This window comes from Microtus oregoni, unplaced genomic scaffold (genome assembly GCF_018167655.1).
Source record: "Microtus oregoni isolate MIOR12 unplaced genomic scaffold, Mior012 000064F_ref0000363, whole genome shotgun sequence".
Taxonomy (NCBI): Eukaryota; Metazoa; Chordata; class Mammalia; order Rodentia; family Cricetidae; genus Microtus; species Microtus oregoni.
In genome coordinates this window covers 2,153,048-2,179,416 of record NW_024543874.1, presented here as the reverse complement: position 1 = coordinate 2,179,416, position 26,369 = coordinate 2,153,048, and the positions used below count along the sequence as shown (strand labels likewise).

At 39.0% G+C, this 26,369-nt stretch overlaps 2 protein-coding genes across 7 annotated transcripts in view; one reads left to right on the top strand and one right to left on the bottom strand.

Moving 5' to 3' along the window:
- Positions 1–11,603, top strand: part of Pals2 (protein associated with LIN7 2, MAGUK family member) — a 99,627-nt gene extending 88,024 nt beyond the window's left edge. For all 5 annotated transcript variants that reach the window (XM_041640546.1, XM_041640545.1, XM_041640547.1 and 2 more), the window contains 3 exons: positions 6,133–6,335; positions 6,695–6,823; positions 7,944–11,603. In XM_041640546.1, coding sequence (XP_041496480.1) covers positions 6,133–6,335; positions 6,695–6,823; positions 7,944–8,120 — 509 coding nt within the window. In that variant the 3' untranslated portion in view covers positions 8,121–11,603. The remainder of the gene's footprint in view (positions 1–6,132; positions 6,336–6,694; positions 6,824–7,943) is intronic.
- Positions 11,604–15,285: 3,682 nt separating this feature from the next.
- Positions 15,286–26,369, bottom strand: part of Gsdme (gasdermin E) — a 62,606-nt gene continuing 51,522 nt past the window's right edge. Inside the window, exons 9-10 of one of the 2 annotated variants that reach the window (XM_041640550.1) lie at positions 24,946–25,019; positions 15,286–16,691 (exon numbers count right to left, since the gene is read on the bottom strand). In XM_041640550.1, the coding sequence (XP_041496484.1) occupies positions 16,458–16,691; positions 24,946–25,019 (308 nt within the window). In that variant the 3' untranslated portion in view covers positions 15,286–16,457. Of the gene's footprint in view, positions 16,692–22,651; positions 22,763–24,945; positions 25,020–26,369 lie in introns of those variants that run through there. The other variant, XM_041640551.1, reaches the window with a different exon arrangement.

The window sequence follows — 26,369 nt, the reverse complement described above, 5'->3', positions numbered from 1 at the left end:
ATCTCTGTATGTTTCCATCAGTTGCTGGATGAAGGTTCTATGGTGACATTTAAGATAGTCATCCATCAGACTACAGGGCAAGGCCAGTTCAGGCACCCTCCCCACAATTGCTTAGGGTCTTAGCTGGGGTCATCCTTGTGGATTCCTGGGAATTTTTCTAGTGCCAGGTTTCTTGCTAGCCCCATTGTGGCTCCCTTAATCAAGATACCTCTTTCCTTGCTCTCCCTGTCCTTCCCTCATCTTGACCATCCTGTTCCCTCAAGTTCTCCTCCCCCTACCCTTTTCCTCTCTTCTTTCCCTTCACCCTTCCTTCTCCCCCAGCCTCCAAACTCCCAGTTTTCAGGTGATCTTGTCTATTTCCCCTTCCCAGGGAAATCCATGTATGTATCTCTTAGGGTTTTTCACAGTTAACCTAACTTCTTTAGAATTGTGGATTATAGGCTGGTTATCCTTTGCTGTAAGTCTAATATCCTCTTACGAGTGAGTACATACTGTGCTTGTCTTTCTGGGTCTGGATTTACTTCACTCAGGATGGTTTTTTTTTCTAGTTCCATCCATTTAAATTTCAAGATGTCATTGTTTTACTGCTGAATAATACTCCATTGTGTAAACGTACCACATTTTCTTTATCCATTCTACTGTTGAGGGGCATCTAGGTTGTTTTCAGGTTCTGGCTGTTATTAATAATGCTGCTTTGAACATAGTTGAACACTTTTCCTTGAGCATCTTTGCGTATATGCCCAAGAGTGGTATTGCGGGATCTTTGAGGTAGGTTGATTTCTCAGTTTTCTGAGAAACTGCCATACTGATTTCCAGAGTGATTGTACAAGTTTGCATTCCCACCAGCAATGGAGGAGTGTTCCCTTTTCTTTGCATCCTTCACAGCATAAGCTATCTTTGGAGTTTTTGAGTTTAGCCATTCTGAATCGTGTAAGATGGTATCTCAGAGTTGTTTTGATTTGCATTTCCCTGATGGCTAAGGATGTTGAACATTTCCTTAAATGTCTTTTAGCCACTTGAGATTCTTCTGTTGAGAATTTTCTGTTTAGATCTGTATCCCATTTTTTCTTTGGATTGTTTGGCATTTTGATATCTAGTTTCTTGAGTTCTTTATACATTTCGGAGATCAGTCCTCAGTCTGATGTGGGGGTTGGTGAAGATCTTTTCCGAATCAGTAGAATAGGTCGCCTTTTTGTCTTACTGACAATTTTTTTGTTATTTGTTGAAGTTTGCTTTGTTACTGAGTATGTGGTCAGTTTTAGAGAAGGTTTCATGAGGTGCTGAGAAGAAGGTATATTTTTTTGTGTTTGGGTGAAATGTTCTATAGATGTCTGTTAAGTCCATTTGAGTCATGACTTCTGTTAGTTCTCTTATTTCTCTGTTAAGCTTCTGTCTGGTTGACCTGTCCATTAGCAAGAGTGGAGTGTTGAAGTCTCCTACTATTAGTGTGTGGGGTTTGATGTGCGATTTAAGCTTTAGTGATGTTTCTTTTACATTTGTGGGTGTTCTTACTTGGAGCATAGTTGTTCAGGATTGAAACTTCAGCTTGATGAGTATTTCCTATGATGAGTATGAAGTGTCTTTCTCCATCCCTTCTGATTGATTTTAGTTTTAAGTCTATTTTGTTAGATATTATGATAGCTACACCTGCTTGTTTCTTAGGTCCTTTTGATGGTAAAATCTTTTCCCAAATCCTTACTCTGAGGTGTTGTCTGTCTTTGAGGTTGAGGTGTGTTTCTTGTATGTACTATAAGGATGAATCCTGTTTTCGTATCCATTCTTTTAGCCTGTTTTTTTTTTTGTTTTTTTTTTTTTTTTTTAGTTGAATTGAGTTCATTGATGTTAAGGGATATTAATGACCAGTGATTGTTAATTCCTGTTCTTTTTCGGTGATAGTGCTTGTTTGTTTCCCTTCTTTGGGGTTTGCTAGTGTGAGGCTATTTGTTGCTTGTGTTTTTGTAGGTGCAGTTAGCTTCCTTGGATTGAAGTTTTCTTTCTAGTACTTTTTGTAAGACTGGGTTTGTGGATAGGTATTGTTTAAACCTTTTGTTTTGGCATGGACTATCTTGTTTTCTTCATATGTGGTGATTGAAAGCTTTTCTGGGGATAATAGTTTGGGCTTGAATCCATGATCTCTTGGAGTCTGCAACACATCTTTCCAGGACCTTCTGGCTTTCAGAGTTTCCATAGAGAAGTTGGGTATAATTCTGATAAGTCTGCCTTTATATATTACTTGGCCTTTTTCCTTTGTAGCTCTTAATATTCTTTCTTTATTCTATATGTTTAGTGTTTTTGATTATTATATTGTGAGGGGACTTTTATTTATTTATTTATTTTGGCCAGTCTATTTCATGTTCTGTAAGCTTCTTGTATCTTCATATGTATATCCTTCTTTAGGCTGGGAAAGTTTTCTTTTAAGATTGTATTATAATGTATTATATTGTTTTCTTTTATGATTGTATTATAATGTATTATATTGTTGAATATATTTTCTGTGCCGTTGAGCTGTAATTCCTCTCCTTCTTCTGTCCCTATTATTCTTCGGTTTGGTCTTTTCATGGTATTCCAGATTTCCTGGATGTTTTGTGTCAAGGATTTGTTGGATTTCCAAAATTTTTTGAGTTTGTGTTTCCTTTATTGACTGCATTTCAATCTTCAAGTCTTGAACTGTTTGAACTTTTTGCTTCACCTGTTTGATTGTTTTTTTCTTGGCTTTCTTTAAGAGATTTATTGATTTCTTTCAATTTTTTGTTCGTCTTTTCCTCCATTTCTTTAAGGCTCTCTATCATCTTCAGAAAGTTATGTTTAAGGATATTTTCTTTTGCTTCTTCTGGGTTAGGATGTTCAGGACCACTAGGTTTAGGTGTGGCCATGTTGCACTTTAGGTTGTTGACTGTATTCTTGCATTGGCGCCTACCCATCTCTTCCTCCAAGGGGTGCAGTGGGGCCTGTTCGTCAGGGAGTCTTTCTTTCTCCAGGTGGTGCAGGCGGGGCTGTCCCACTGGTAGTCACTGATGTGGCTCTGGGGGTTTCTTTCCAGGTGCAGTCAGGACCAAAGCTCCAGTAGCCATAGGTGCAGTGCGGGAGTGGATGCACGTATGGGGAGGCTACTCCAGGGTGTCTCTCCAGGGGCAGCCAGAGTCAAGGTTTCAAGGGTCAGAGATGTGGTGGGAGATGGCTGTGGGTATGGGGAAACTGCTCCCAGCTCTCCAGGGCTTCGTTGGATGAGGGTGAGGCACAGGATATCCTTCCCGGGGCTAGGGTCCAGAGAGGTGGACCCTCAAGCCACAAACCCAGACACTCACCTGTCCACAGGTAGTCAGGGCGAAGACTCCAGTGGTCAGAGATGTGGTAGGGACGGCTGCGAGTCAAACATTCTTACAATTAAACAAAAATCCTGATTTAAAAATGGATGAAGGACTTCAATAGACTTTCAGAATAAGCACATGAACACATGCTCATTATCATTTGCTCATTGGGTAAACTTAAAGACCATGATGTACCACTTCATAACCATTCGGATGCTGGGGCGGGTGATGAATTACCATAATGGGGAAGGGTAAGTTATTTAAGGAGTACAGAGTTTGGAATGCTGAGAAAAATCTGAAAGTAGATAGTATATTCATTTATTAGTTGCACAGCAGTTTAAATGTTCTTCATGCTGATTTAGGTATGCTTCAAAGTGTCTCAAAGATAACTTTTATGAATATCTTACCACCACTAAATTTTTATTTACTCAATAGCTTCTATTTATATAAGAATATAAATATATTAAAGTATGTACAGTATTTTAAAAATGTTTTATTCATTGATGGGCACTTCAGTTATATCCCTACCTTGGGTACTGCAGGTAAGGCTGCAGTGACCATGGCTTGACCCTAAAGTAGGACTGCCTGATTGTTTCCATATAATATTGTAGTACTCATTGTCAGGTGAGGTTGATGGCATTGAGATGATTTATTATTATTTTTAAATATATTGCAAAACTATGATAGACAATGTTGTCTTGGGAAGATAAGCTATAAATCCTGTTTTGTTTTGCTTTTAGTATTACGACCTTGAGCTTTATTAACACATGGAGTGTTTATTTGTTGACTCTTCACTGCTAAAATATAGAATTTTACCAGAGCCTTTAATTTTAACTTCTAAGAAGTCCCACTATTTAATTGTTCTGTGTAGAAGCCTAAGGAATAAGTAGAGTCATTCTGTTCTATCTGTTCTGAAAATAAAAAGGAATTTAAATATATGACAGTAACTTGGGGATTTCCCCAACCCCCTCCTTTTGGCATGTCCAGTAGAGAGTGGAGTTACAGTTAAAGAACACTGTACATATCTTGCTGTGAACTGGGATTCTCTGGACATATTGGGAAGTAATGTGTGCATGTTTGCATTTACATATTCATTTCAAGCAACACATCGATGATTTCAAAGCAGGGCTTAACCAGAAGATGCAACTTTTAAATTAGAGTTACAGATACTAAACCAAGTCCTTGCGTGTGCTTATTTGGGAGATTTAAAATTATCTTGGACAATTTGTCGTATGATCTTTGGTGAAATTTTAGAAACAGGTTTTATGGGTTTGGGGCAGGGGTGTTGTTTTTGTTTTTGAGTGTGGAAAACCACACTCATCTTGAAGATTCTTGAAATTAGTTAAAAACAGCAGAAGACAGCTATACATACAGTCTTATGATGAATTCGACCTTTAACTTTACCCCTTGAGTTTAAAGTTCTTTTTGTTTTCTTTCTTGGTGTCTTATTTTTTTTTAGGTATAAGTTAAAAGTCTGTCACCTTTTTGTTTATATCACTTATTTCAATTTTACTTAATGATTTTTCTCAGATATTCTTCATTGTAGAAGGAGCTGTGGGCAGGCCTGCTTTTTGTCCCTTCCAGCTCCCACATGGCTAGCTTTACACCCGAAATAACAACACACAAACTGTTTTCATTTAAACACTGCCTGGCCCATTAGTTCCAGCCTCTTATTGGCTTATTCTCACATCTTGCTTAACCCATTTCTAATAATCTGTGTAGCACCACGAGGTGGTGGCTTACCGGGAAAGATTCAGCATGTCTGACCTGGCGGCTGGCTCCATTGCATCTGACTTACTTCCCTTCCTCCCAGCATTCTGTTCTGTTTACTCCACCTACCTAATTTTCTGTCCTATCAAATGGCCAAGGCAGTTTCTTTATTAACCAATGAAAGTAACACATAGACAAATGAGCCTCCTTCATCACTTCATTTACTTAACAAAAGTAGAGTCTGGTCAAGCTTAGATTCAGGCTAATGCTGAAATAATAAAAAAAAAAATTATTTCTCTTCAAAGCTACTGTTAATCTTGGCAGAGTACACTTTTGCAGAGATATGAAAGGTGGTAACAACTCATTTCTAGCATACACCAAATTGCTGTAACATTACTTGCCCGAAAGTGTACGTGGATCTAAATACCACATGAAAGAGTCCCCTGCACCTGGAATTTGGAATTGATATATTCACTCTGGTTTGGAAATCATAGGTCAGAATAGAGGAGCAAATAGACATAATAAAAATCAAGTACTTAATATTTGGGAATATCAGAAAGCAGGAGAATAAAAGTAAAGAATAGATGTCCTAATTTGTGGATAGAATTACATTTCAGAAAATAGTTATTAGCAGGTAAGAGTGGGAAACTTTGCTCATCTTTGGGCAGTCAATTAAGAAATGTTTAACTGGAACGGGATCTATAATCGAATCTTCAAGAAAAAGCAGAACACCATTCATAAGGAAAGGGTATTTATTCACTGGCACCATGCCTGAATAAGTATGTTTTAAATTTCAAGCTGAATTCACAATCATATTTTTGATACAAATTTTATATTGAGAACCATTCCTTTAACATTCTTTTAAATTAGAGATCGGCAAGCATTCCTGTTCAAAGGCCATACGGTCTGTATCATAGCTACTGTTGTAATGGAAAAGAAAATGTGGACGATGGGTAAACAAATATGCATGGCTCTCCCTGAAACTTTGTTTCCAAAACCGGGAGATAGGTCAGTTTAGCTGAATCCACGTACTGAGTGAAGCCTCCAAAGATACCGGTGTGTATTTTAGTCTGTATTTCACAGTCTACAAGTTCTCAACATTATTTTATTCCAGTTACTTCACGGAAGCCAAGAGAAGATGAAAAGGATGGACAGGCATATAAATTTGTGTCCCGATCAGAAATGGAAGCAGATATTAAAGCTGGAAAGTATTTGGAGCATGGGGAATATGAAGGAAACCTCTATGGAACTAAAATTGACTCTATCCTTGAAGTTGTACAAACTGGACGTACTTGCATTTTAGACGTCAACCCACAAGTGAGTTGCATAAATTCCAAAGATGTTGGGGAGATTTTGACTGGGTATGTTGGGTATGGGAAGTGTGTTTTATCAAGGTGGGGTTGTTGTTCTTTCAACTTTATTATGAGTCCATAACTAGATACACAAATAAAGGTCAGACAGCCAAGAGGAACAAAGATTAATAACTTGGTTTTTCAACAAAGTAAATGGCTTTGTATTTTAGGAAAGTACTATATAGAGTTAAGACAGGGGGCACAGGCAGTAAATTATGTCCTTAACCTTAGGAAAGAGACCAATAAACTTCTACTTATACTAACGGCCAGCACACTTCAAGTTCTAACATTATATATATTGACTTATAATTACTTTTTGCACAGGCATTGAAAGTGTTGAGGACATCTGAGTTCATGCCTTATGTGGTATTTATTGCTGCTCCAGAGCTAGAGACCCTGCGTGCCATGCACAAGGCTGTGGTGGATGCAGGAATCACCACCAAGCTATTGACGGTAGGGGCTCTTTTCAAGTTAACACTTTTATTTTCCCTTTTCTTCTGAGTATGTTTAATCCCATCTGATCATACTTAGGAAGTTACTGCACTATGTAAAATGCTACAGAGTGAAAATTGATTTACTAAATATAATTAGGATTTGAAACAATATTGCTTTTATGTGACAGTCCTTCACTTTAAAACAGAACTTGAGTTTTATAAAATGAAAAAGATTATTATTGGAATGTATACATTGTAGTCTTTCGATCTACAGCCTTATGTAATCCTGGAATCTTCTTGCTTCCTTGGATATTAGCCTAACTGTCATCACTTTGTCTAAATGTAGATCTTCTAAAAGTCTTTGTGTAACTGTATTTTCTTCTAAAGTACATACAAGTTGCAAGTTTTCTATTTGTCCTTCATTTGCCTTTTTTATCAAAAAGCAGAATCCCTTTCTATTTCACTTTTATCTACTGATTCTGAGACTCAGCAAACAGTAATAGGATCCCAGTTCATACTTGTAGAATTACATGTGAAGGTACAGTGGAGGTTTATGGAAAGCTCTGCTTTCTCATCCACAATCCATCACTTAGGTATGTACTCCACTCCGTGTGTTGTTCCAAACCATCTAGGAGTACTTGATGGAGTGCAAACAACACTCGAAGAAATGAAGCTAAAGTCTATGGGTGTGTGTTTTGGCACAGTTTAGAGTCTTCAAAACACACTTTTAAGAGTCTCCGCCTTTCTAAGTGACAGGACACAAATGAACTTTGAGTTGAACAGCCATTGCAAGCTGGCTTTATGCAGGCCATCGGAGAATACCCTTTTAGAAAAGATTGTATAGAAGTCAGCCACTGGTAGTAATTCTTGCATTATCTTGGACAAACCCTAATAGTTTTAGGGATTTCATTCTAATCCAACAGAGCAGAAGATATAGAATACTCATAAATCATGGAAGTAGATGGAAAGATTGCAACATGAACAGATATCTAGTAATAGCTTCTTTAGCACTGTAAAGGGTAGATTTTGAGAATTGGCATCCAAATTCCAACAAATACCCAACCCCCTCACTTCTTACTCATGTTAGTTCTGAACATGTCAGTACATATTACAATACAAACTCTTTTTAACATTCACAGGACTCTGATTTGAAGAAAACAGTGGATGAAAGCGCACGAATTCAGAGAGCATACAACCACTACTTTGATTTGATCATCGTAAATGACAATCTAGACAAAGCCTTTGAGAAACTGCAAACTGCCATTGAGAAACTAAGAATGGAACCACAGTGGGTCCCTATTAGCTGGGTGTACTGATAATTCAATAAGTTAAATAAAACTTATGAAAAGTGACTCAACAAGTAAGCCTTCTGCTGGGAGAACACATGCAGAGGTAGAAGGCATCTGCCACATCTAGGCATTTTTATTGTGTAAATTGAAATAACAGTGCACTAGGTGGAATTTTTATATAATTGTGGTTGGGAAGGTGTACTAATATATAATTTCTCTTAATTTTTCTAACTTTTTATGGATAACCTTTCTATTCATATCACATAAAGAAATGCGTTCAAGCATTTTGTAGGTTTTGATTTAGTGCCCTTACCTTTTTCATCAAAGGAATTTTCAGATCATTCTCTCCAACATTGGTCTCACATTTTCACTGTGATAATGAATACTTGAAATAGTTTTGTAAAGCTATCATTCTCTTAAGTGTTTAGTGAAGGATCAATTGTTCTCATTAGAAAAAATTAGTAGTTACCGACCTTCTTAATCAGACTTGTTACAGAAGCAGAATCTGAGTATCAGTCCACTTCTATCTTAATCTGACATCGAGTCTTTTCAGCGCCACCTCGTACTCTAGAGCATGGCTGTTCTTTCTTATTTGCAGAGAGATCAGCTCCCCGCCCCCTCTAGTGAATACAGTGAAGAGCAATAGCTTGCACTCTCTATGAGCCTATCTTTTCATTTGTCGCAGTGATTTGTGATGCTGACTAATATTGCTTACTAGTACCTTGTGAGCTCGGGCTGGAAGCAAGGTCCTGCAGACAGAGAGTGCCTTATCCTGCAAAACTTCATTCACCGTTTACTTATTTTCAAATATAAAGTTTCAAACCTATTGCTTCAGTTTTTTTAAGGATATAGTAAGCAAAAATATGCCTCTGCAAATGTTTGTGATATTTAAAGATGTCTCTAAGTTGCAAGCTGTTTGTTAATCACCAAATGTCATTTCTGAAATGGGAAGTGATTTGTTAGGGTATTTGTTCTGTTTTGTCTAAAACCAAATCCTTTTAACAGTTTACAAAATTTGGAAATAATTGTCAGCTATTTATATATACACACATAACACATACATTATATAAACTAAATAATGCCCTATACTTTTGATTTCTGTTCAGAAATACACTTTTTTTGTTATTTGATGATTAAGAACCAAATCCTTTAGCTGCATTACCACCATGTACAGATTTCCCCATTCGCCTTGGTTGATATTCCCCTCTAGGATTCTTAAATGGTACATATTCTTTCTTAAACATGCTTTTAGTGATGCAGCTAAACACTGAACTAAGCTAACCTTATTTTATTGCTGCTAGCTTTTCAATTCAGAATAGTCACATTTAAAGGATTTGGTGCTTAAATATTGATGAGTATCTTCGGTGACAGGCTCCAAACACATAAATTCTGACTTTGCTTTTCCCCTCATCAAAGTTATATACCCATCTATATAAAGATACTGATATCAATATACACATACGTGTATACGTATGTATATATGGTAGTAAGCAATGTTCATGCAATATTTTTATCATAGTAAAACACCTAAGTTACCATATTGTTAATAAAAGAAATCTACAGGCTTTTAAATCTTAATTCTAGAATTTCATAGCCAAAATATTAATTATTTTTCATTTTTCTGGGACAGGAATTGTTAACATAGTGGATCATACACTCTTAATAACTTTTTAAACCACATGTTTTTGCTGAGATTCTTGGATTCTCAAAGCAACATAAGTCAAAGCACAGTGTTTACATGGCACCTTGTGACTTAATGTTTCAACACACTGTAATGTAAGCTTGGAAAGAAACTTCAGTTCTGCTCTCAGGAAATGTACTGTATTCCCCAATGTACCTTCATGCTATTTCATGAGGCCTTTCTAAGCAGCTTTGGGAAAATTATATCAGCACAGCAGTCTATCCACAAATATCTGTTCCATCTTGATAAAACAGAAACAATAGTTACATATGTATTTATATCCTTTTATTTGATACAAAATACATATTGTCTGGCATATCATCTCTATTTAACATTGTTTCTATTATAAATGGAACTCATGATTGATGACAAAATTAATCACAGATTTCTCCTACTGAAACGATACAGTTTAGTTCACTATCCTATACATGCCAGTATTAAGAAAGTACAACTGTTTCTCAGTGAAGAATCACTGAACTTGTAACTCAAGTCCCCACCTGAGTCTGTAGGAACCATCATCAGGCCTTACACCATAATTCTTCCTAAGTACTGCCATCAAGGAAACTCATACTTCTCTCCTGGGAAGGGTCTAACATAACAAACTTGTTTATAATAAACTGAAGATGAAGGGGCTTACAATGGCGTTCAATAATTGGCAATAGATAAAATATACACACACGTGCATGTTCTTTGGGAAAACGTTTTATAAGTGTCTTCCTAAATGCACTGTAGAATGAGTTCCACATTTAGTGTTCAGGACATTGTCATTTCTTTACAACTAATGGTTATATGTATTTTTTCATTTCTAAATGTACAAATGCCTGTACAGATGATGTCTCTGAACAAGTCATTTAACCTTTCCTAATAGAATATATTCAGTGCCCTACAGTAGAATTTACGCCTTTGTTACTGCTGTGCTTTTATTATGCAGTTTCCATAATTTTTGTGTTTTTAGACAATATCAGGTGTCAGATCATTAGGAGTGTCTGTTTTGGCTGACTTGACACAATTGCTCACCATAGCTTTCTAAAACAGAAATTATTATAAACCAAATAGAACAAAATCCTAGATTCTAGAGTCTAATAATATTATTTATAAGAAACTGTAAAAAATTCTTTAAAATGCCAAATTTGGTATTGAAACGTATTTAGAAAATAGCTCGTTAGCAGTATAATTTAATAGCAAGACATTGATTATGGCAATAATAATGGCCAAAAATGATCATTTTGCCAGGCTTAGTAATACAAGCACTCAGGAGGCTGAAGCAGGGGGTTTGTAAGTTGGAGGCTAGCCTGCATGGTGTAACAGGCTCAAAAACAAAACAAAAAACCAGGGCCCAGGGCTGTAGCTTTGATAAAGTATGTGCCTAACTAAGATGTGTGAGATGAGATCCTGGGCCTACTCCCCAGCAAGACATGATCCTACTTAAAAATTAGTTAAAATGATCATTATTTTTATGTATAGCAAGTATCATGACTCAGTGATTGAAGTTGATTACCAACGCCACCAAATTAGTTATAATTGTTTTAAATGGGTAAGTTCAAAATATAAAAAGTTTGAAAATGGTAAAAAAAAAAAAACAATCTACTTACTTTTGTGTCTACTGAAACAGTCTTTCATTATACAGAATTAGACTGGAGGACCCTACCTCCACATTAACTAATCTTCACACTAAATAAGGAAAGACAGTCCTGAAGTTTTGTGTGCATAAACAGTTCATTTTTTAAAAACATGTACATATATATATACACACACAGCTATGTGTATAATATGTAACTATCTTCCAAACTTTATGAATAATAAAGCTAAATATATCTGCCTACGTGTTACGGCTAGTGTTCTAAGGTTTTTAATTAATTTCAAATTCTAGACATTCTGATCTATTTTAGATTCTTTTAAGAGGCTTTGGTTCCACCTTGAAGCCGACACTGATCTTTCTGAAGATTTTATTAGAGAAACTAAGCTCAGAAAACTGTTTTTCATTATTAAAGTTTAATTTACTTAAGAAAAAATATTTCTGGATAGAAGCCTCTTGGGGAATATTTACTTAAACTTTGAAGTGAAATTGTACTATAAGTTAGACTTAAAGATTACAGTGCCTGCCCTCCTCCTGTTCAAGGGATTTGCTGTGAGAGTGATTATAGCATCGGTAATGTATTTAAAGTTCTTAGGAGAAATTCCGTATTTTAAATAATGAGATTATTGTATATAACTGAATATTATTTACAGATTTTTAAGAGTACATTTGATGTATAATTCAGCATCATATGGGTCTTTTTGTAAGTGTATGTGATACACTTGAAGTAGATGAGAATTCTATAGTTTTTTAAGGTAAGGTTATTTTTAAATTGAATTTTGTTTTAGCTTTTAAAGTTATATTCTTTTAAAATATTTCTCTTATTTTATCTTGTTACTTTTTATCCTGGAGTGACTTTTGAAAAATGCACAGAATCACACGTCCTTAGTGAACTAAAAAGCGAGAGAATGATGCTCTCTTTTCTAAGGTAAGCATGATATGTACCATCTGGACAAAACACTACAAGGTTGTCTTGAAAAAATAATCTCTTGTGATAAAAGCAAAAATAGTCATACTACTTCTACTGACTAAAATCCTGCTTTTGCCCATGTGGTTTTTATAGCGTTTAATCTCCCCTTTCTTCCATGTGTTACATAGGACTAAGTTAATATTTGTCTTCATCTTAAACTTTAAGGAGTAACTTGTGATTGTGATGTGGTAAGCCTTTGAGACTACTTATTAAATGTATTCTCTTACCCAAGGTTGCTTCTCTGTTAGTCCCTGTACAGTCACCTCATTCTGAGGTGAAGTAGCAGATGGTGAGCTGCTCAGGAACCCGTCCCTGAAATTAAGAGAGCTCCTTGATGGAGCTGCAGTCTGGAAGATAATATGGCCTGCCTTTTGGTGGTCCTAATCTAGGAGTCCCCTTAGAGTTTCATTCCAAGTCCCTAACTGCTAAGCAGGCCATTCACTAATCAAACAAAACTGAAATCCTCTGACATGTTTACATCAGAGCAGACTGATCTTAGCACTCTGAAGCTGCCCTTCCTTTTCCTTGTGCCTAAAATTTATATTGCAGCCTGGTTTTTCTCCATATTGTGAAGCTTTATGGGCACCTTTATGTTTATTAGAAAACAGTACTCATTTTCTTGAAACTACTTCCTGCTGTCTATGGACTAAGTATCTTTAGGGTTCACAGAGACCTTTCAGGGGGTCTTGTTTGCAAACCATATTAGCCTGGAAGGAATCCACAGGTTTTTATCTTCTGTGGAAACAAAAGCAGAACCTCTATTTCCAAGATACCCTTAAAATATATATGTTGTTTTAACTCAGTAGCCCCCACCAAGCAAAGCAGTTAGCTCATTAATAGTCAAAAAATTTAAAGAAAACACAATAATATACATAACCCAGATTCTGGGTATTTTCCATCTTTACATGGATATATATATATTTTTTTTTTTTTTAAGGATTTTTAAGTCATTATTTTAATCTATGTCTGTTTCTACTCTTTTTCTCTTTCCCAAACATATGCGTATTTATCAGTCACACTGTGCCCTATTCAGAAGTCTTTTTTGTCTGAATCTGTCATTATTATGTATCTGTAATCCTTTTTTTGACCAGGAGAGTTTTTAAAATGATAAGCAGGCTTAGTTAGGACCGAGGCAACAGCCCTGGATGCTGGTACTACCCCATTCTGCTTTCCAACATGGTGGAGGTATGTTCACTGCCAGCTCTGGGAAGCAGCAGGTCCATGCCACCAGCAAGCTACTTGTTGCACACTACCTACAAAATTTTTATTTTTTTTTAATTTTTATTTATTTTTTTGCTCTGAGAAAAAAATCTACCATGCAGCATGCTGTCCAGCTTGGAGATATCTGTATGTACCATGGCAGGAAGGTACCATGCTGTGCTCAAGCCTGAATTTCATGACATCTCTGCACCATGGCCTGCATGAGAGACACAACCAGTAAGCTGTCCTCAGCTTAGTTTAAGCTTTCTCAGGTCTATGTGGATGTACTTGCCCCACATTGGGTACCAAATGTAGGAAGATGTATGTGACTCCACGAGAACCCAGACAAAAGTATACCAAAGACTTATTAAGTAACATGAATTACAACAAAGAGTGCTGTCACGGGCTTCCACTCTGCCTTGGGGTGAATGGAAGCAGCAGTCTCTGACCACCACCCAAGAGAGTGAGCGAGACCTAACTAGTCAAGAGGAAAGAAAGATCACAACATTAAATCTGTTCAGCTGAAAAGGGTGGGAGCTTAGGGGTGGAGTGCTTTGCAACCTTAATGTACACATGGTCCTAGGCACACACCAACACCCCAGAAAGAAACAAAACCCCTTCTGAGCTATATGTTATTTTAAGCCAGAAGCCTTTAGCAGTTAAGACATGATTACATCTTATGTCAGAGAGCTTGTTAGTGGTTACACTGTTAATAAGCATAGTCCAAGTGAGAAATACTTAGCCTTTGCAGGAAGAGCCAGTTAGGTGCTGTACTATTGTAGAATGAGCTTGCCTTTGCAGTGAGGAGTCACTCTGAGCACATATAAATTAATAGAGGAAAAATCCTCTAATAATATGTGCCTAGTTCTGGCCAACGCACATAGGGAAGCAGCCTCACACAGAAAATGGTACCAGTTTATACACTTATATAGGCATTGGGCTTAAGCATTCCATATATGCTACCATCCTCTAATCTCTTTGAGGTCTTGACCCAGGTTACACTTGAACAATTTAAAGAGGTAAGAGTGGGCAGATGGAAGATTGACACAGCAAAGATACACCAGTGTTGTTTTGGTTGCTTGCTGTCTAGGGCCATCTTTCCCATTTGACAGAACTATGATAAAAGAACAGAGGCCTAATAGCAGATCAGGATTTAATGATAGCTGTCACCATGTGCCACTCCCTGGAGCTGCAGCCCTAAAGGCATGTATTCTATATGGGAATGGGCCTCAAGGCTGGTCATTCTTGGTAAACAATCTAAACTTAGACAGCATGAGTCACTATAGCCACTTCCCATCTGCCCAGGAAAGAGTCACCATGTGTTTCAGCAAGCAGCCCTGTTGTGGGTTACAGCTTAATACTAGGCCTGCAGGAAGAGGGCAGCGACCCATCAAAACACTGCAGTGTGGCTTTGTGCAGCAGGCAGTCTTTCCAGAAGTGCCCTTTGTGTGTGTGTGTGTATGTTCACATGTCACATAGAGGCTAAAGATATCTTCATCTACTGCTCTCCATATTTGGGGTTTGTTTTGCCCATACAGGTTCTCTGACTAAAACTGAAGCCCTCTGGTTGGCTACTCTGGCAAGCAAGCAAGCCCAGACTGCCTTCCAGTGCTGGTATTACAGGTGTGATCACAAATGTCTGGCATTCTACATGCGTGCCAGAGAGCCAACTCAGGTTTCCATGCTTGTACATCACTTACTACTGAACTGTCTCCAGTCCCTTTTATATTTCCTATTTTATATGAACCATCATTCAGGGGTTTTTTCTTAATTAGAATAATACAAAATTCTAACCAGATTATAAAGGTGAGGAAATAACTTTTTTTTTTTTTTGCCTTTTGTCCTAGTCACAAAGTCCCTGAATTGCAATACTCCATTTCCAGGTTTCTCCTGAACTTTAGACATGCATTCCCATGCATATACATGTGTGTTTTCCACCTGTAGGTTCATATATGTTCTGTCCATAGCATGCTTTTTATGTCTTATATCAGAAATAGATGAGACACAGCACCAACTCTGCACAACTGCATACATTTGCATTTCCTTCCTAACTTGTGATCACTTTATTTCTGAGCAGTCCCACTGGTATAGCCCTGTAAAAGACAGCTGCATAAGGTGGAGTCTATGTTTATTTTATTTCATTTTTGTTACTCTTCCTCATAATGTGAAGGGGCCATGTGGGTGAAGTGAAGGTAAAAACTGCATCTCCCTGCTGCTTCAGTCCAGAGGCATTGGGTCTGGTCTATAATAACAGATACTCTGAGTGGAATCTGGAGGCTTGGGGAAACTGTCCAAATCTGCCGAAGCAGAAGGACATCAAAACAGAATAAATAGCAAACTATACATAGTTCAGAATTTCTTTTGATAGAAATGGCAGCATGTGACAAATTCCCAGAATCCACTGGAATTGCTCCAGACATAGTATGTTCATCAAAGCATAACAAAGTCAAATCAAAGGAATATATCTAAGTCCCCATGTTGAGGTGGGTAAGATAAGATGTCCTTAATACAATTTTGTTTCATATGCTCAAGTAGCATTACAGTCTCCCAGTCACTATGTTACAGACAGCATGTCGGAAAGAAGTGAGGAGAAATTGCTTTCCTACAGCTTTCACAGCCTGAGATGAATTTTGAAGTCTCAGACTTTTTCTGTTTTTGTATAACAGCAGTGAGTGTAAAATAAGGTGACAGGTGGATGAAGTACAAAGCCCTTGACTCTTCCCTCAAGTAACTCAAATGTTAGGATTTACCATGGTTCCCGGGGTCACTGACTGTTGGCACAGTGCTTGCAGGCATTTAGTGTGGAAAGTCACCACTTATTGTGCTTTGGAATTCACTGGCCATCTTTTAACATGCTTGGACCCAAATCCCACAGTATTTTCTCAATTCTCTAAAGTACTCAGCCTTGGTCAGTAGCACGTAGTTCTGACAAAGACATTACTCATGGTCTTTACTTAGAGTGCAAAGCCCACTTAGAGTGATATGAAGAATTAGTGGGAAGATGCAAGAGTCCTTCAGGATGGTGGCTTTCACAGACAGCTGCATCCTCTCCAGGGCAATGTCAGCAGAGGCAAACAAACGCTGCACAATCTCAAACCTCTCAGTATCTCTCAGAGGAGCCAAGGCGGGGTCTTCAAAATCACATACCCTATCACCAGACAGAGCATGGAGCTGGAATGACAAATTTAAACAAATGTAAACCAAAAAAAGTCCCAGAAAATCCAATTTAGATATGTTTCTTAAAAACTTTCAAATAGGATAGGAAAACCAGTGACCATAATAAGATACATGTACAAGCCCGTTGTTCTCTTCCTTGTCTGTATTCCTGTGTGACTCCCCATTCTGTTACACCTTCTAAACTGATTAGCCCAGTAGGTTAGAAAAATCAGCATGAACCTTTTGTATGTCACATATAAGGATTCATCTTGGCTTTACTGATAAATATGTACATTTTATGGGGTATATTAGGGTAATTCAGTACATATATAGAATCAGTAATAAAAATCAGACAATAAGAACTTTTGTCTCCATACACCATTTTGTGTTGAATTTTTCATACACTTGTAATTATTGTGAAATATGGTGGTTTATCTCTAACCTACCCTGTTAAAGAAGATCCAGAAGTATCCCACCTGTCCATGGTTTGAAACTCCTTAGAATTTCAGCCATCCTCCCCACTTCTTATCTGAGTCTAGTGGTCATGATTCTAATCTGTTCTTCCAAGAGTTTGACTTAGTATTTCCACAGATGCATGAGAGTGTATGTCCTGTGTCTGGCCTGTTTCATTTACCAATGATCTCCAGTTTCTGCCATGTTGCTACCAATAAATAACATGTTTTCATTTATTATAAGGGAATACTATTCTGTGCATTTATCTGTGTGTTCTTTGGCCTTCATCTGTTGGGGAGCATCTGGGTTGTTTTCACATTTTAGCTATGTGAACAGGCTCAGCAAACATGGGAGTACACATCTATTGATATTTCATCTTCAGATAGACATGGTAGCACTCAGAAGTTTCAGCACTCGGGCCCTCCATTGTGTTTTCTATAATGGCTGTACTAAGTACATCCTTTCCAATAGTATATAAGAGTTTTCCTTTTTCTACATCCTCTCTAACATTTCTTACATCTTTTTGATGATAGTTATTTTAATGAGGATGATATGCTACTACATTGCAATTTTGATTTGTGTTTCCATAGTGATCAGAGAGACAGTAGTGGGTTGTTGTTGTTTTTTTCATGTACTTGCAGTTTGTATATCTTTTGAGAAGTATCCATTTAGGTTTTTAGCTCACTTTTTAATTGGATTGTTTTTATGGTATATGGCCTTTTGAGTTTCTATATTATCCAGAGAAGTCCCTTGTCAGAAGATTGTAAATACTTTTATCATGGTATGTTATATTTTGCGATGCTATTGAGTTCAGTTGGTACTACTTTATTGAGAATATTTGTACATGAGTCTGTGGTTGTCTCGTCTCCTCTGGGTATCCGGATAATGCATTTGGTAGAGTTCCTCCGAGTTCACCTTCAAATAACGGAAGCAGCATTGGAATTAGCTCTTCAATTCCTAGCCTATCTTTAGGAAATTTCAGTTACTGTTTCCCTCTCATTGCTGGCCTGTTTAGAGTTGACACTTGCTTGACTCAGCTAGCTGTGATACACATATCTGCATAGGTTTCCGGTTCTGCAGCACTGCAGTTGCTGCAGTCATTCCTTGTGATCCTCTGCTTCTGTTGTGTGTAATGTCTCCGTCCATCTCAGAGTGTGCCCAACTGCTACCAGCGCACACACCTAATTTGTTGTGACAATTTTGCTTTCCTTCCAAAACACCAGATTGTTTTCTTGATTTCTGTGGGGTTTTTTTTTTTTGGTGTGTGTGTGTGTGTTGTTGTTGTTGTTGTTGTTGATAAAGGGTCTCAGTATGTATCCCTGGCTGTCTTGTAACTCACTGTACAGATAAGGCTGGCCTGGAAAGCACAATGATCCTCCTGCCTTGTCTGCCCATATTACTACACAGCAGTCAGTTGCTTACAATCTTAAGATCTTTCTGTTGTCTGATACATGCCTTGTTCGAAACTTGCCTTTCACTGCTATGTTTGCTGTGGATCATGGATTTTGTTGTGTTCCTTGCATTTGTTTCTAGAATTTCTCCAGTTATCTATTAGTCACTAGGAACATGCATTTTTATAATTTCTGTTCTTGTTATTTTTTTATTTTATTCCCTTGTGGTCACCAAAGATAGCTAATATTCATAGTTCCTATACTAAAAATGGACTTCGGGGTTGAAATACAGTGAGGTCATGCGTTAACTGGTAAAGTGACAAGGTTAGAATTATGTGGATAGTTGGGTTTAGCAAAGAGGAGATGAACATGATTTTGCCTATTTATTTATTTATTTATTTATTTATGCAAGAAGAGAGATTCCTAAAACGTGTCTTTGGGAATAGTGATGGTTTCCAAAGAGTATTTTTTTAAGGAATATGCATGAATGAATCCTTAAACAGAAGCTATAAAGTGGTAGCTGGAATTATAGTGTCACCAACTAACACCTCTATCAGTTTCAAGGGTTTTATAAAGACAAAAAAAAAATCTCTTCCAGGCTAAACTGCTATGAAAAAAAAAAAGACTCAGATTAGATACACCAATTTCTTTTTTCAGTTAAAAAAAATCTAAGTATTTTGGTCCTTTGATTTAATGAGTGCAGAACTTCAGTGTACAAAAAGATTTAGTTACCAATATATTGTATCTAATGATTCATTCATTGCCATTGACTCTAAGGCAGCGGTTCTCAACTTATGGATGCATATCAAATTCATAGTAGTAGTAAAATTAGTTATGAAGAAACAATGAAATAATTTTATGACTGAGGTCACTACAACATGTATTAAAGGGTTGTAAGCATTAGGAAAGCTGAGAACCACTACTAAGGCCTTTATTCAGAAACTAGCCCATGGGAGCCAGAGACGTAGCTGAGCAGTTAAAGGACTATTGGTTCCCAGTGCCCACATGGTGGTGGCTTCTGATCCAAAGGATCTGACTCCCTTCCCTGACCCTTGAGGGGATCATACAGACAACACACTCATCATGTAAATAATACTTTAAAAAAAACTAGCAGAAAGATTCATGCTGGATTATGTCTTGGGAAAAGGGGGTGAACATTGACACAGGCTTTAGAACACTAAAGTTCTACTGAATTCAAAACTGAGCAGATGGGTAATGCAGTATGTGGCTAACATGCAGATAGTAAGGCTGTTGAAGGGTAAAACGCCAAGGGCAAAAGATTACATGCTATGTATCAGCAGACTGGCTTTAGCTTAGAGGAGGGTGGGACCTTGATAGAAACCTACAGACTTCTTCCTCTTCAAGATAGTTCCTAAAAGTTCACCCACAACATTGTATATACCAGACAGTGGTGGTGCACACCTTTAACCCCAGCACTTGGGAGACAGAAGCAGGCGAATCTCTGAGTTTGAGGCCAGCCTGATATACAGAGCTAGTTCCAAACTGTTTAGGACAACCAAAACTGTTATATAGAGTAACCTTGTCTCCGAAAACAAACGAAGAACATTGTATTTGTCTCTCAAAATCATTTGGCTAGTTACACCCCAATGTCTGGCAGCCCCATGGAGCCTGACAGTACCTTGGTGTCATCAAATCGTTTGTACCACTACAAGAACCCTGAGCACCCTTTCACTGAGTTTGATTCACAGCCTCTATGTAGTCTGTCTTGTGCCCTTTCTTATTCCTGATATAATAGGGTTTAATGTGTTTTAGCTGTCATAGGTAGAATGTGGACAACTGGTTATTCTTGATTTCTTTTACAATAAACCAACTCTTACACTCTTCAAATTAAAAAAAAAAATGCATTGAGACTTATTTGTGACCTAACATGTTCTAGTCCTGAGTAGTACATATTTCTAGTAAGATTGAGTTTGCTGTTACTGCTGCTGGTTAAGACGCCCTGTAACTTGGTAACACTCATGTGTTTAGACTGAAGTGTTTGTTTCATTTTGTGTCTAAATGTGCCCAAAGTGGAAAAGGAAAGGAAGTCCCTGACTATACCTGTATTCGTCTCCCTTCTTGCACATCTACAGTTGTTCTGGCTGTTGGACTGGTAATGTTGGACCCATATGTATTTGCCCTTCTGTATCTGGTTGCTGAACTGATCTATTTATGAATACATAGTGATTGCATTCTCTCTCTGATTGTTTAAAGTCCACTTTACCCTGTGAGATTATAGGTGTAACTTCTGCTTACTTTTGATTTCTATTTAGTTGCTTTTTTTTCCCAGTTCCTTTTAATATACTGTCTTAGCTAGGATTTCTGTTGTGAAGAGACCATGGAAGCTTTTAAGAGAAAAACATTTCATTGGGGCTGGCTTACAGTTTCAGAGGTTTAGTCCATTATCATCATGGTGGAACATGGCAGTATGCAGGCAGACATGGTGCTGAAGAAGGGTGGTGTGCAGGCAAACATGGTGATAGAGAAAGAACTGAGAGTTCTACATTTTGATTCAAAGGAAGCAGAATCCACTGTGTACCACACTAGGCATAGCTTGAGCATATAAGACCTCAAAGCCCACCCCCACAGTGACACACTTCCTCCAAGAAGGCCACACCCTAATAGTGCCATTTCCTATGGGCTAAGTATTCAAACACATTGAGTCAGTCTTATGGGGAGCATATCTATTCAAACCACCATACGCATACATCAGTGAATGGATTTCTTGTGGTTTGGTTTTCTTTGAGACAGGGTTTCTCTGTGGCTTTGGAGCCAGTCCTGGAACCAGCTCCTGTAGACCAGGTTGACCTCCACTCGAACTCATAGAGATATGCCTGTCTCTGCCTCCCAAGTGCTGGGATTAAAGTCATGTACCACTACCGCCCAGCTGAAACTAGTTTTTAAATGCCTTTTTTCTTCCCCATCTGGAATCCCCACAGTGCAAATATTTTCACCTATTTCTGTCCTAGATACCTTGTAGCTTTTCTCAATTACACACACCAGTCCCCTTGTCTTACTGAAGTAATTGGAAGGATTATCCTTAGGTTCTGCAGGGTTTCCTTGTGCTACTTCCTATTTTCAGAGCTTTGTGTGTTTTATTGCACTGATTGGATATATTGGCTCCAGAATTAATAGTCTTTGTTATATTTTAACTAAGATTTCAAACTCTTAATTTCTCATTTATATCCCAAATTGCTTTTTGCTTCTTTGTGTTACTTTGTTTATATTCTCTTGGAGCTCATTAATGTTTCCTTGGGATCATTACTGTAAACTCTTCAGACTTCCTTCTCAGAGATTATTTTTAGAGGAGAACAGCTATTCTCTTTGTGGCTGGCTTGTTCTCTGTATCCTGTACATTTGTGGAACATCCAATATTTTGAGGCACTTTCTGCAGGAATTTTTGTTCATTTTGTCAGCTGGATAGGTGCCCGGGCTTCAGTTACAAATGAACTCAACCGTGTAGCTGCTGTGCGGTGCCTCATTTGGTTCCTGTCATTAGGGCTGAGGGGTACAGCAACAATGATGACCACAGTAGGGCTTTGCCATAAACACAGGCTTCCAAGAGTGCATTCAGCCATTATGGACTCATTGGTATGAGATTCAGAAAGAGCTATCCCTAGGTCTGTCCAGGTGAACATAGAACACATCATGAGTTGTAGAAGATGCTTGAGTCTGTAGCACCAACACCCACAATTCTAGAGCCACAGGATGGAACCAGCCCCTTTCTCCAGGTCTTACCAGGTAAATATCTCCAGTAACCATGGGATTTAAGGTTTTGAAACATAAAGGAGTTCTTCCCTAGTCCTTTGGGGGTGGTTAAAGTCTCTGGGGCTTTATGGCCACTTTTGTTGATGTGTGGGATCGAGACTATAGCTCATCCAGGACCAAGGTGATAAGCACAAGTTTTACTCAGTACCAGCAACTCTAATCCAAAGTCAATGGACTATGGAAGTTAAGTTCCTTGGGTCTTCCCAATAGTTCTGTTTTCCATGCTCAGAGGTGCAGGACTTTGGGGATAATTCCCCTGTGTGCCACGGCTTAATATGAGTGGTATGCAAGCCTGTTGTTTGGTGTCTGTGGCCGCAAGGCAAGGGTGGAAACATCGAGATCATGCAAAGAGTAAACAGTGGAGTGGCCAACTTGTGGCATAGTTTGCCATGAAGCTGAAGACCACAGATGTGATTCCAGCTACAAGCCAGAGTAGTGCTGAGGCTTTTTGCACCAGCAGCTACATTTCCAAAGCTGTAAGCACAAAAAGTTCTCACTGTCGTTGGGTGCAAGTATCACTGACAGCTGGGGCCCTGGTTGCTGGATTCCTGGAGCTGTAGGACCTACCTGGAAACTTGGCCAACTCGTGATAGACAGGTGCAAGTGAGGGTAGGCCTTCACAGGCATCTACAGCCCCACAGCCTCAAGGTTGTAGGGTGAGGAGGAGATGGCCCCCATGCATATGACTATGGTACCTCAGAGCCTGAAGTAGCAAAATGCTGTCAACACTGCCTTCCACCTAGTGTGGGCACAGGACAAAGGGTCCATAACAAGGTAAGAGTCTTGCTGATTATGGGAGGCCCAACTAAGGTGATCACCTTCTTTGGAGCCCTGTTTAAACAAGCCGGTTTCTCAGAGTGAACATTAAGCTGTATGTCCTCTGGCTTGGGCAGTTGCAGAATGATAAGGCCTACAGCCATTTTCTATTCTTTCTCCAGACAGCATCAGGTTTAGTGAAGGGCAGGGTATGTCCAACAGGTACTCCCTACATCGTTTAATGTTCCAGTCACTTTTTTGCTGACAGTTTTTTCTTTGCTCTGGGGTAGGTACACACTCACCATTGCCACCAAGTGGTCATTGGTTGTTTTGTTTATTAATGTAAATGGCAATATTAGAATTTCTTGGGTATTTGGGTGAACTCAGGTATAGGTACTGTCATTTATTAATTGTTTTCTGCTTCAAGAACCTTTGCCCTGGCTACTCTGCATCCTTTGGGAATATTTATTTTCTAGATTTCTCGACTGATTAAAATCTACCCTCTTACCAGTCCACAGCATGTGAATAGTGTATCTTACAATTTGTCCAAAACTTTAAAGAAGACTCAGCATCACTTGGACCTTCAAGCCGGAGTGTGAGTAGATTGTGTGACTTTTCTAGGTAAGTCACTTTAAGACGTACACAATACTCCAGTCTTGAAGTGGGAAATCTACAGAGATTACTTGAGGACACCTAGGGCGATCTTCCTTTTAAGAAACCTGTTTTGTCTGCTGAGCAGCTCCAAATGCAGGCAAGTGCATCTGCAGGCAGCAGGAGTCCATCCATTTTTGGAACTGGTTCCTGGCTGGTCCTGGAACATCAGCCAAAATCAGAGCCAGAGCTCACTGCAAAGAGTGCTAAGTGAGTTCATTAGGGCCTGGCTCCCATAGCACGAGTTTCTTCTCTGTGTACTTCCTGAATGGCTTCAATTAGTCCCTAAATACTCAAGAAACAGACTTTGGAAATGCTGAACACTCACTGCTGCAAGAGGGAACAGAGCTGTTTTGCTCATCATCTCATACAATTAGTACAATTATATCATTTCTATAATCAAACTACACAAGCAGCCATCACCCTCAGCTGGTCTGAGATATTGTGGCATGTTTCCAAGTAGTTGAGTATCCCCTGGGGCACGGACTCTGTGGTCAGTTCTGATGGCACCAGCCCAGCTATGTGATAAGATACCTAGTGATCCTGGCTTCTGACACATCCTACATACAGAACAACATCTAAGACCACCTATATGCTTTGGTATTCCCAGAGGACATGCAGAACGTAAGAAGGCCTATCTGGGCAGTCTGCATTGCCAGCTTTGCTGTGAGGTAACATGGGGGCTTGGCACTATACCAGACTTTAAAACAAGTGATCCAGGGTCCTCTACCAGCACAGGCTGTGTGAGAGAAGCTGCCTCTGGACAATCTGGGGCAGCCTGTTGCTGGTCTCTGCTAACTGCCCTCTCTGGAACTTGAGAACTTGCTCCACTCTGCGGTTAGACTCATTACTGATCTGCTCTTGCAGTGGTACTGCTACTGTAAGAGGATGGGAGAAGCTATGTCTCCTTCAGAGAACAGCCCTGAGTGCTTTCTGGGAAATGTGACACAAAGCAGCTTCAAACCATGCCACACAATGCAGTGGCCAACAGCAGGGTGTTGGGCCTCTCGGTACCAAAAGTCTCAAACTGAGGAAAGAATAGCATTTGGAGTTGGCACACAAGGCTGCTTTGCTAGCCAGTTCTTTGAACACTTTGCTCTGTACCTCAGACATCCCCCCACCCATATGTTAATGATATGTGCTTACACACTCAAGCTGAGAAACTAGAGGTGTTATACCAGCTGCATAGCATCTATCCCTCATCATCCCTAGTCTTTTCCACCCCACTGTCCCAGCTGAAGGTTCCTTACCAGGTGGCACAGCGTACGAATAATGTGAAGTTTACAGCAAGTCCCCAGGAGAACTGTGGCATTATCTGGCATTTCTGTAGAAGACATGCATCATGGTCATGGTCACTGTCAAAAACAAGTTTGTGGAAGCCAAGCATGGTGACGCATGTTGTAATATCATTTGAGAGGTTAGGCAGAAGAATCACAAGCCTGAGACACAGTGAGCCCTTATATTAAAAAGAAAGAACAGTTCGGCCATCCCTAGGTGGTGTCCAACTTATACTTCATTACCTTGCTACCACCAGTTAAAGTAAGTGTGACTGGCCTAGGAGTGGTGGAATACTCTTAATCCTAGCACTTGGGAGGCAGAATCTCTGGGTTCTGAGTCAGCCAGAGCTACACAGACTGTCAGGAACAAGAGTGTGGTCATATTTGAAGGCAGTGCTGGTGATCTGAGGGATCTCCCTGGGAATCTAGTCACTAGAAGATGTTCTTTGACATCGAATTTGCAGTTAGCAAAGAAGGGCATGGACTCTGGGAAAGGATAATTGGCTCAAAAAAAGCAGTGCTTGAATGGTTAGAACCATTCCAGCTAACTAGGCTGGAGCGTCTATCAGGAAGCTTTGTTTTGTTTCTGCTTTTCTAAGACATATTCTTGCTATGTAATCCAGAATAGCCTTGAATTTGCAATAATCCTACCTCTTCCAAGTACTGGGATTTACAGGCATGAGAATATGTAACATATAAACATTCAAGACCATAGCGTGGGGTATTCTCTAGGAACCTGTCAATTTTACACACTAGAAGGTATTTAGGAATACATGTCATATACACCACATAAACATGAAGGGCTCCATCATGCCACCAGTCCCTTTGGGAAAGAAAGCTCCAACAGGGCTAATCAGTGGCACAACAAAGTTGGGACAGAATTGTGAGAGGCTAGAGCTACACCAGACGACCCTGCCAAAGAGAATTCAAGTCAGTGCCATTCATGCATCTATACAATACTTCCCATATAAAATAAGAGCTGCTGAGATGAACCTAATCCTCAGCGCATTACCTTGGAGCTGCTAAGTCACCTGGTATAGTGACCACTCATGAACTTCATGACCACCTACATCTGTTAGCTGTATTACAGATGACATGTCATAGGCTGTGACCCAGAGAGGACAAAAGGACAAGGCTGCTGAAAGAAGGGGCAGCCCTGTTAGGTGATCCCACCAGAGAAACCTAACACAACCTTCCAGTGTGATCATGCCCCTGCCTCTGAGGAAGCTCAGTTTTCATATGTCCCCAAGGAGGCCCTCACTCCACTTCAAGAAGAGGATAGAAGGCACAGGGCTGAGAAGGGTATGTAGTGTCAACCAAGCACTGACACATTTCAACCCCTTCACCTTCCAGAATGCCTCTTGCCTCATGAAATCACTACTGCATCCCTCATCCCT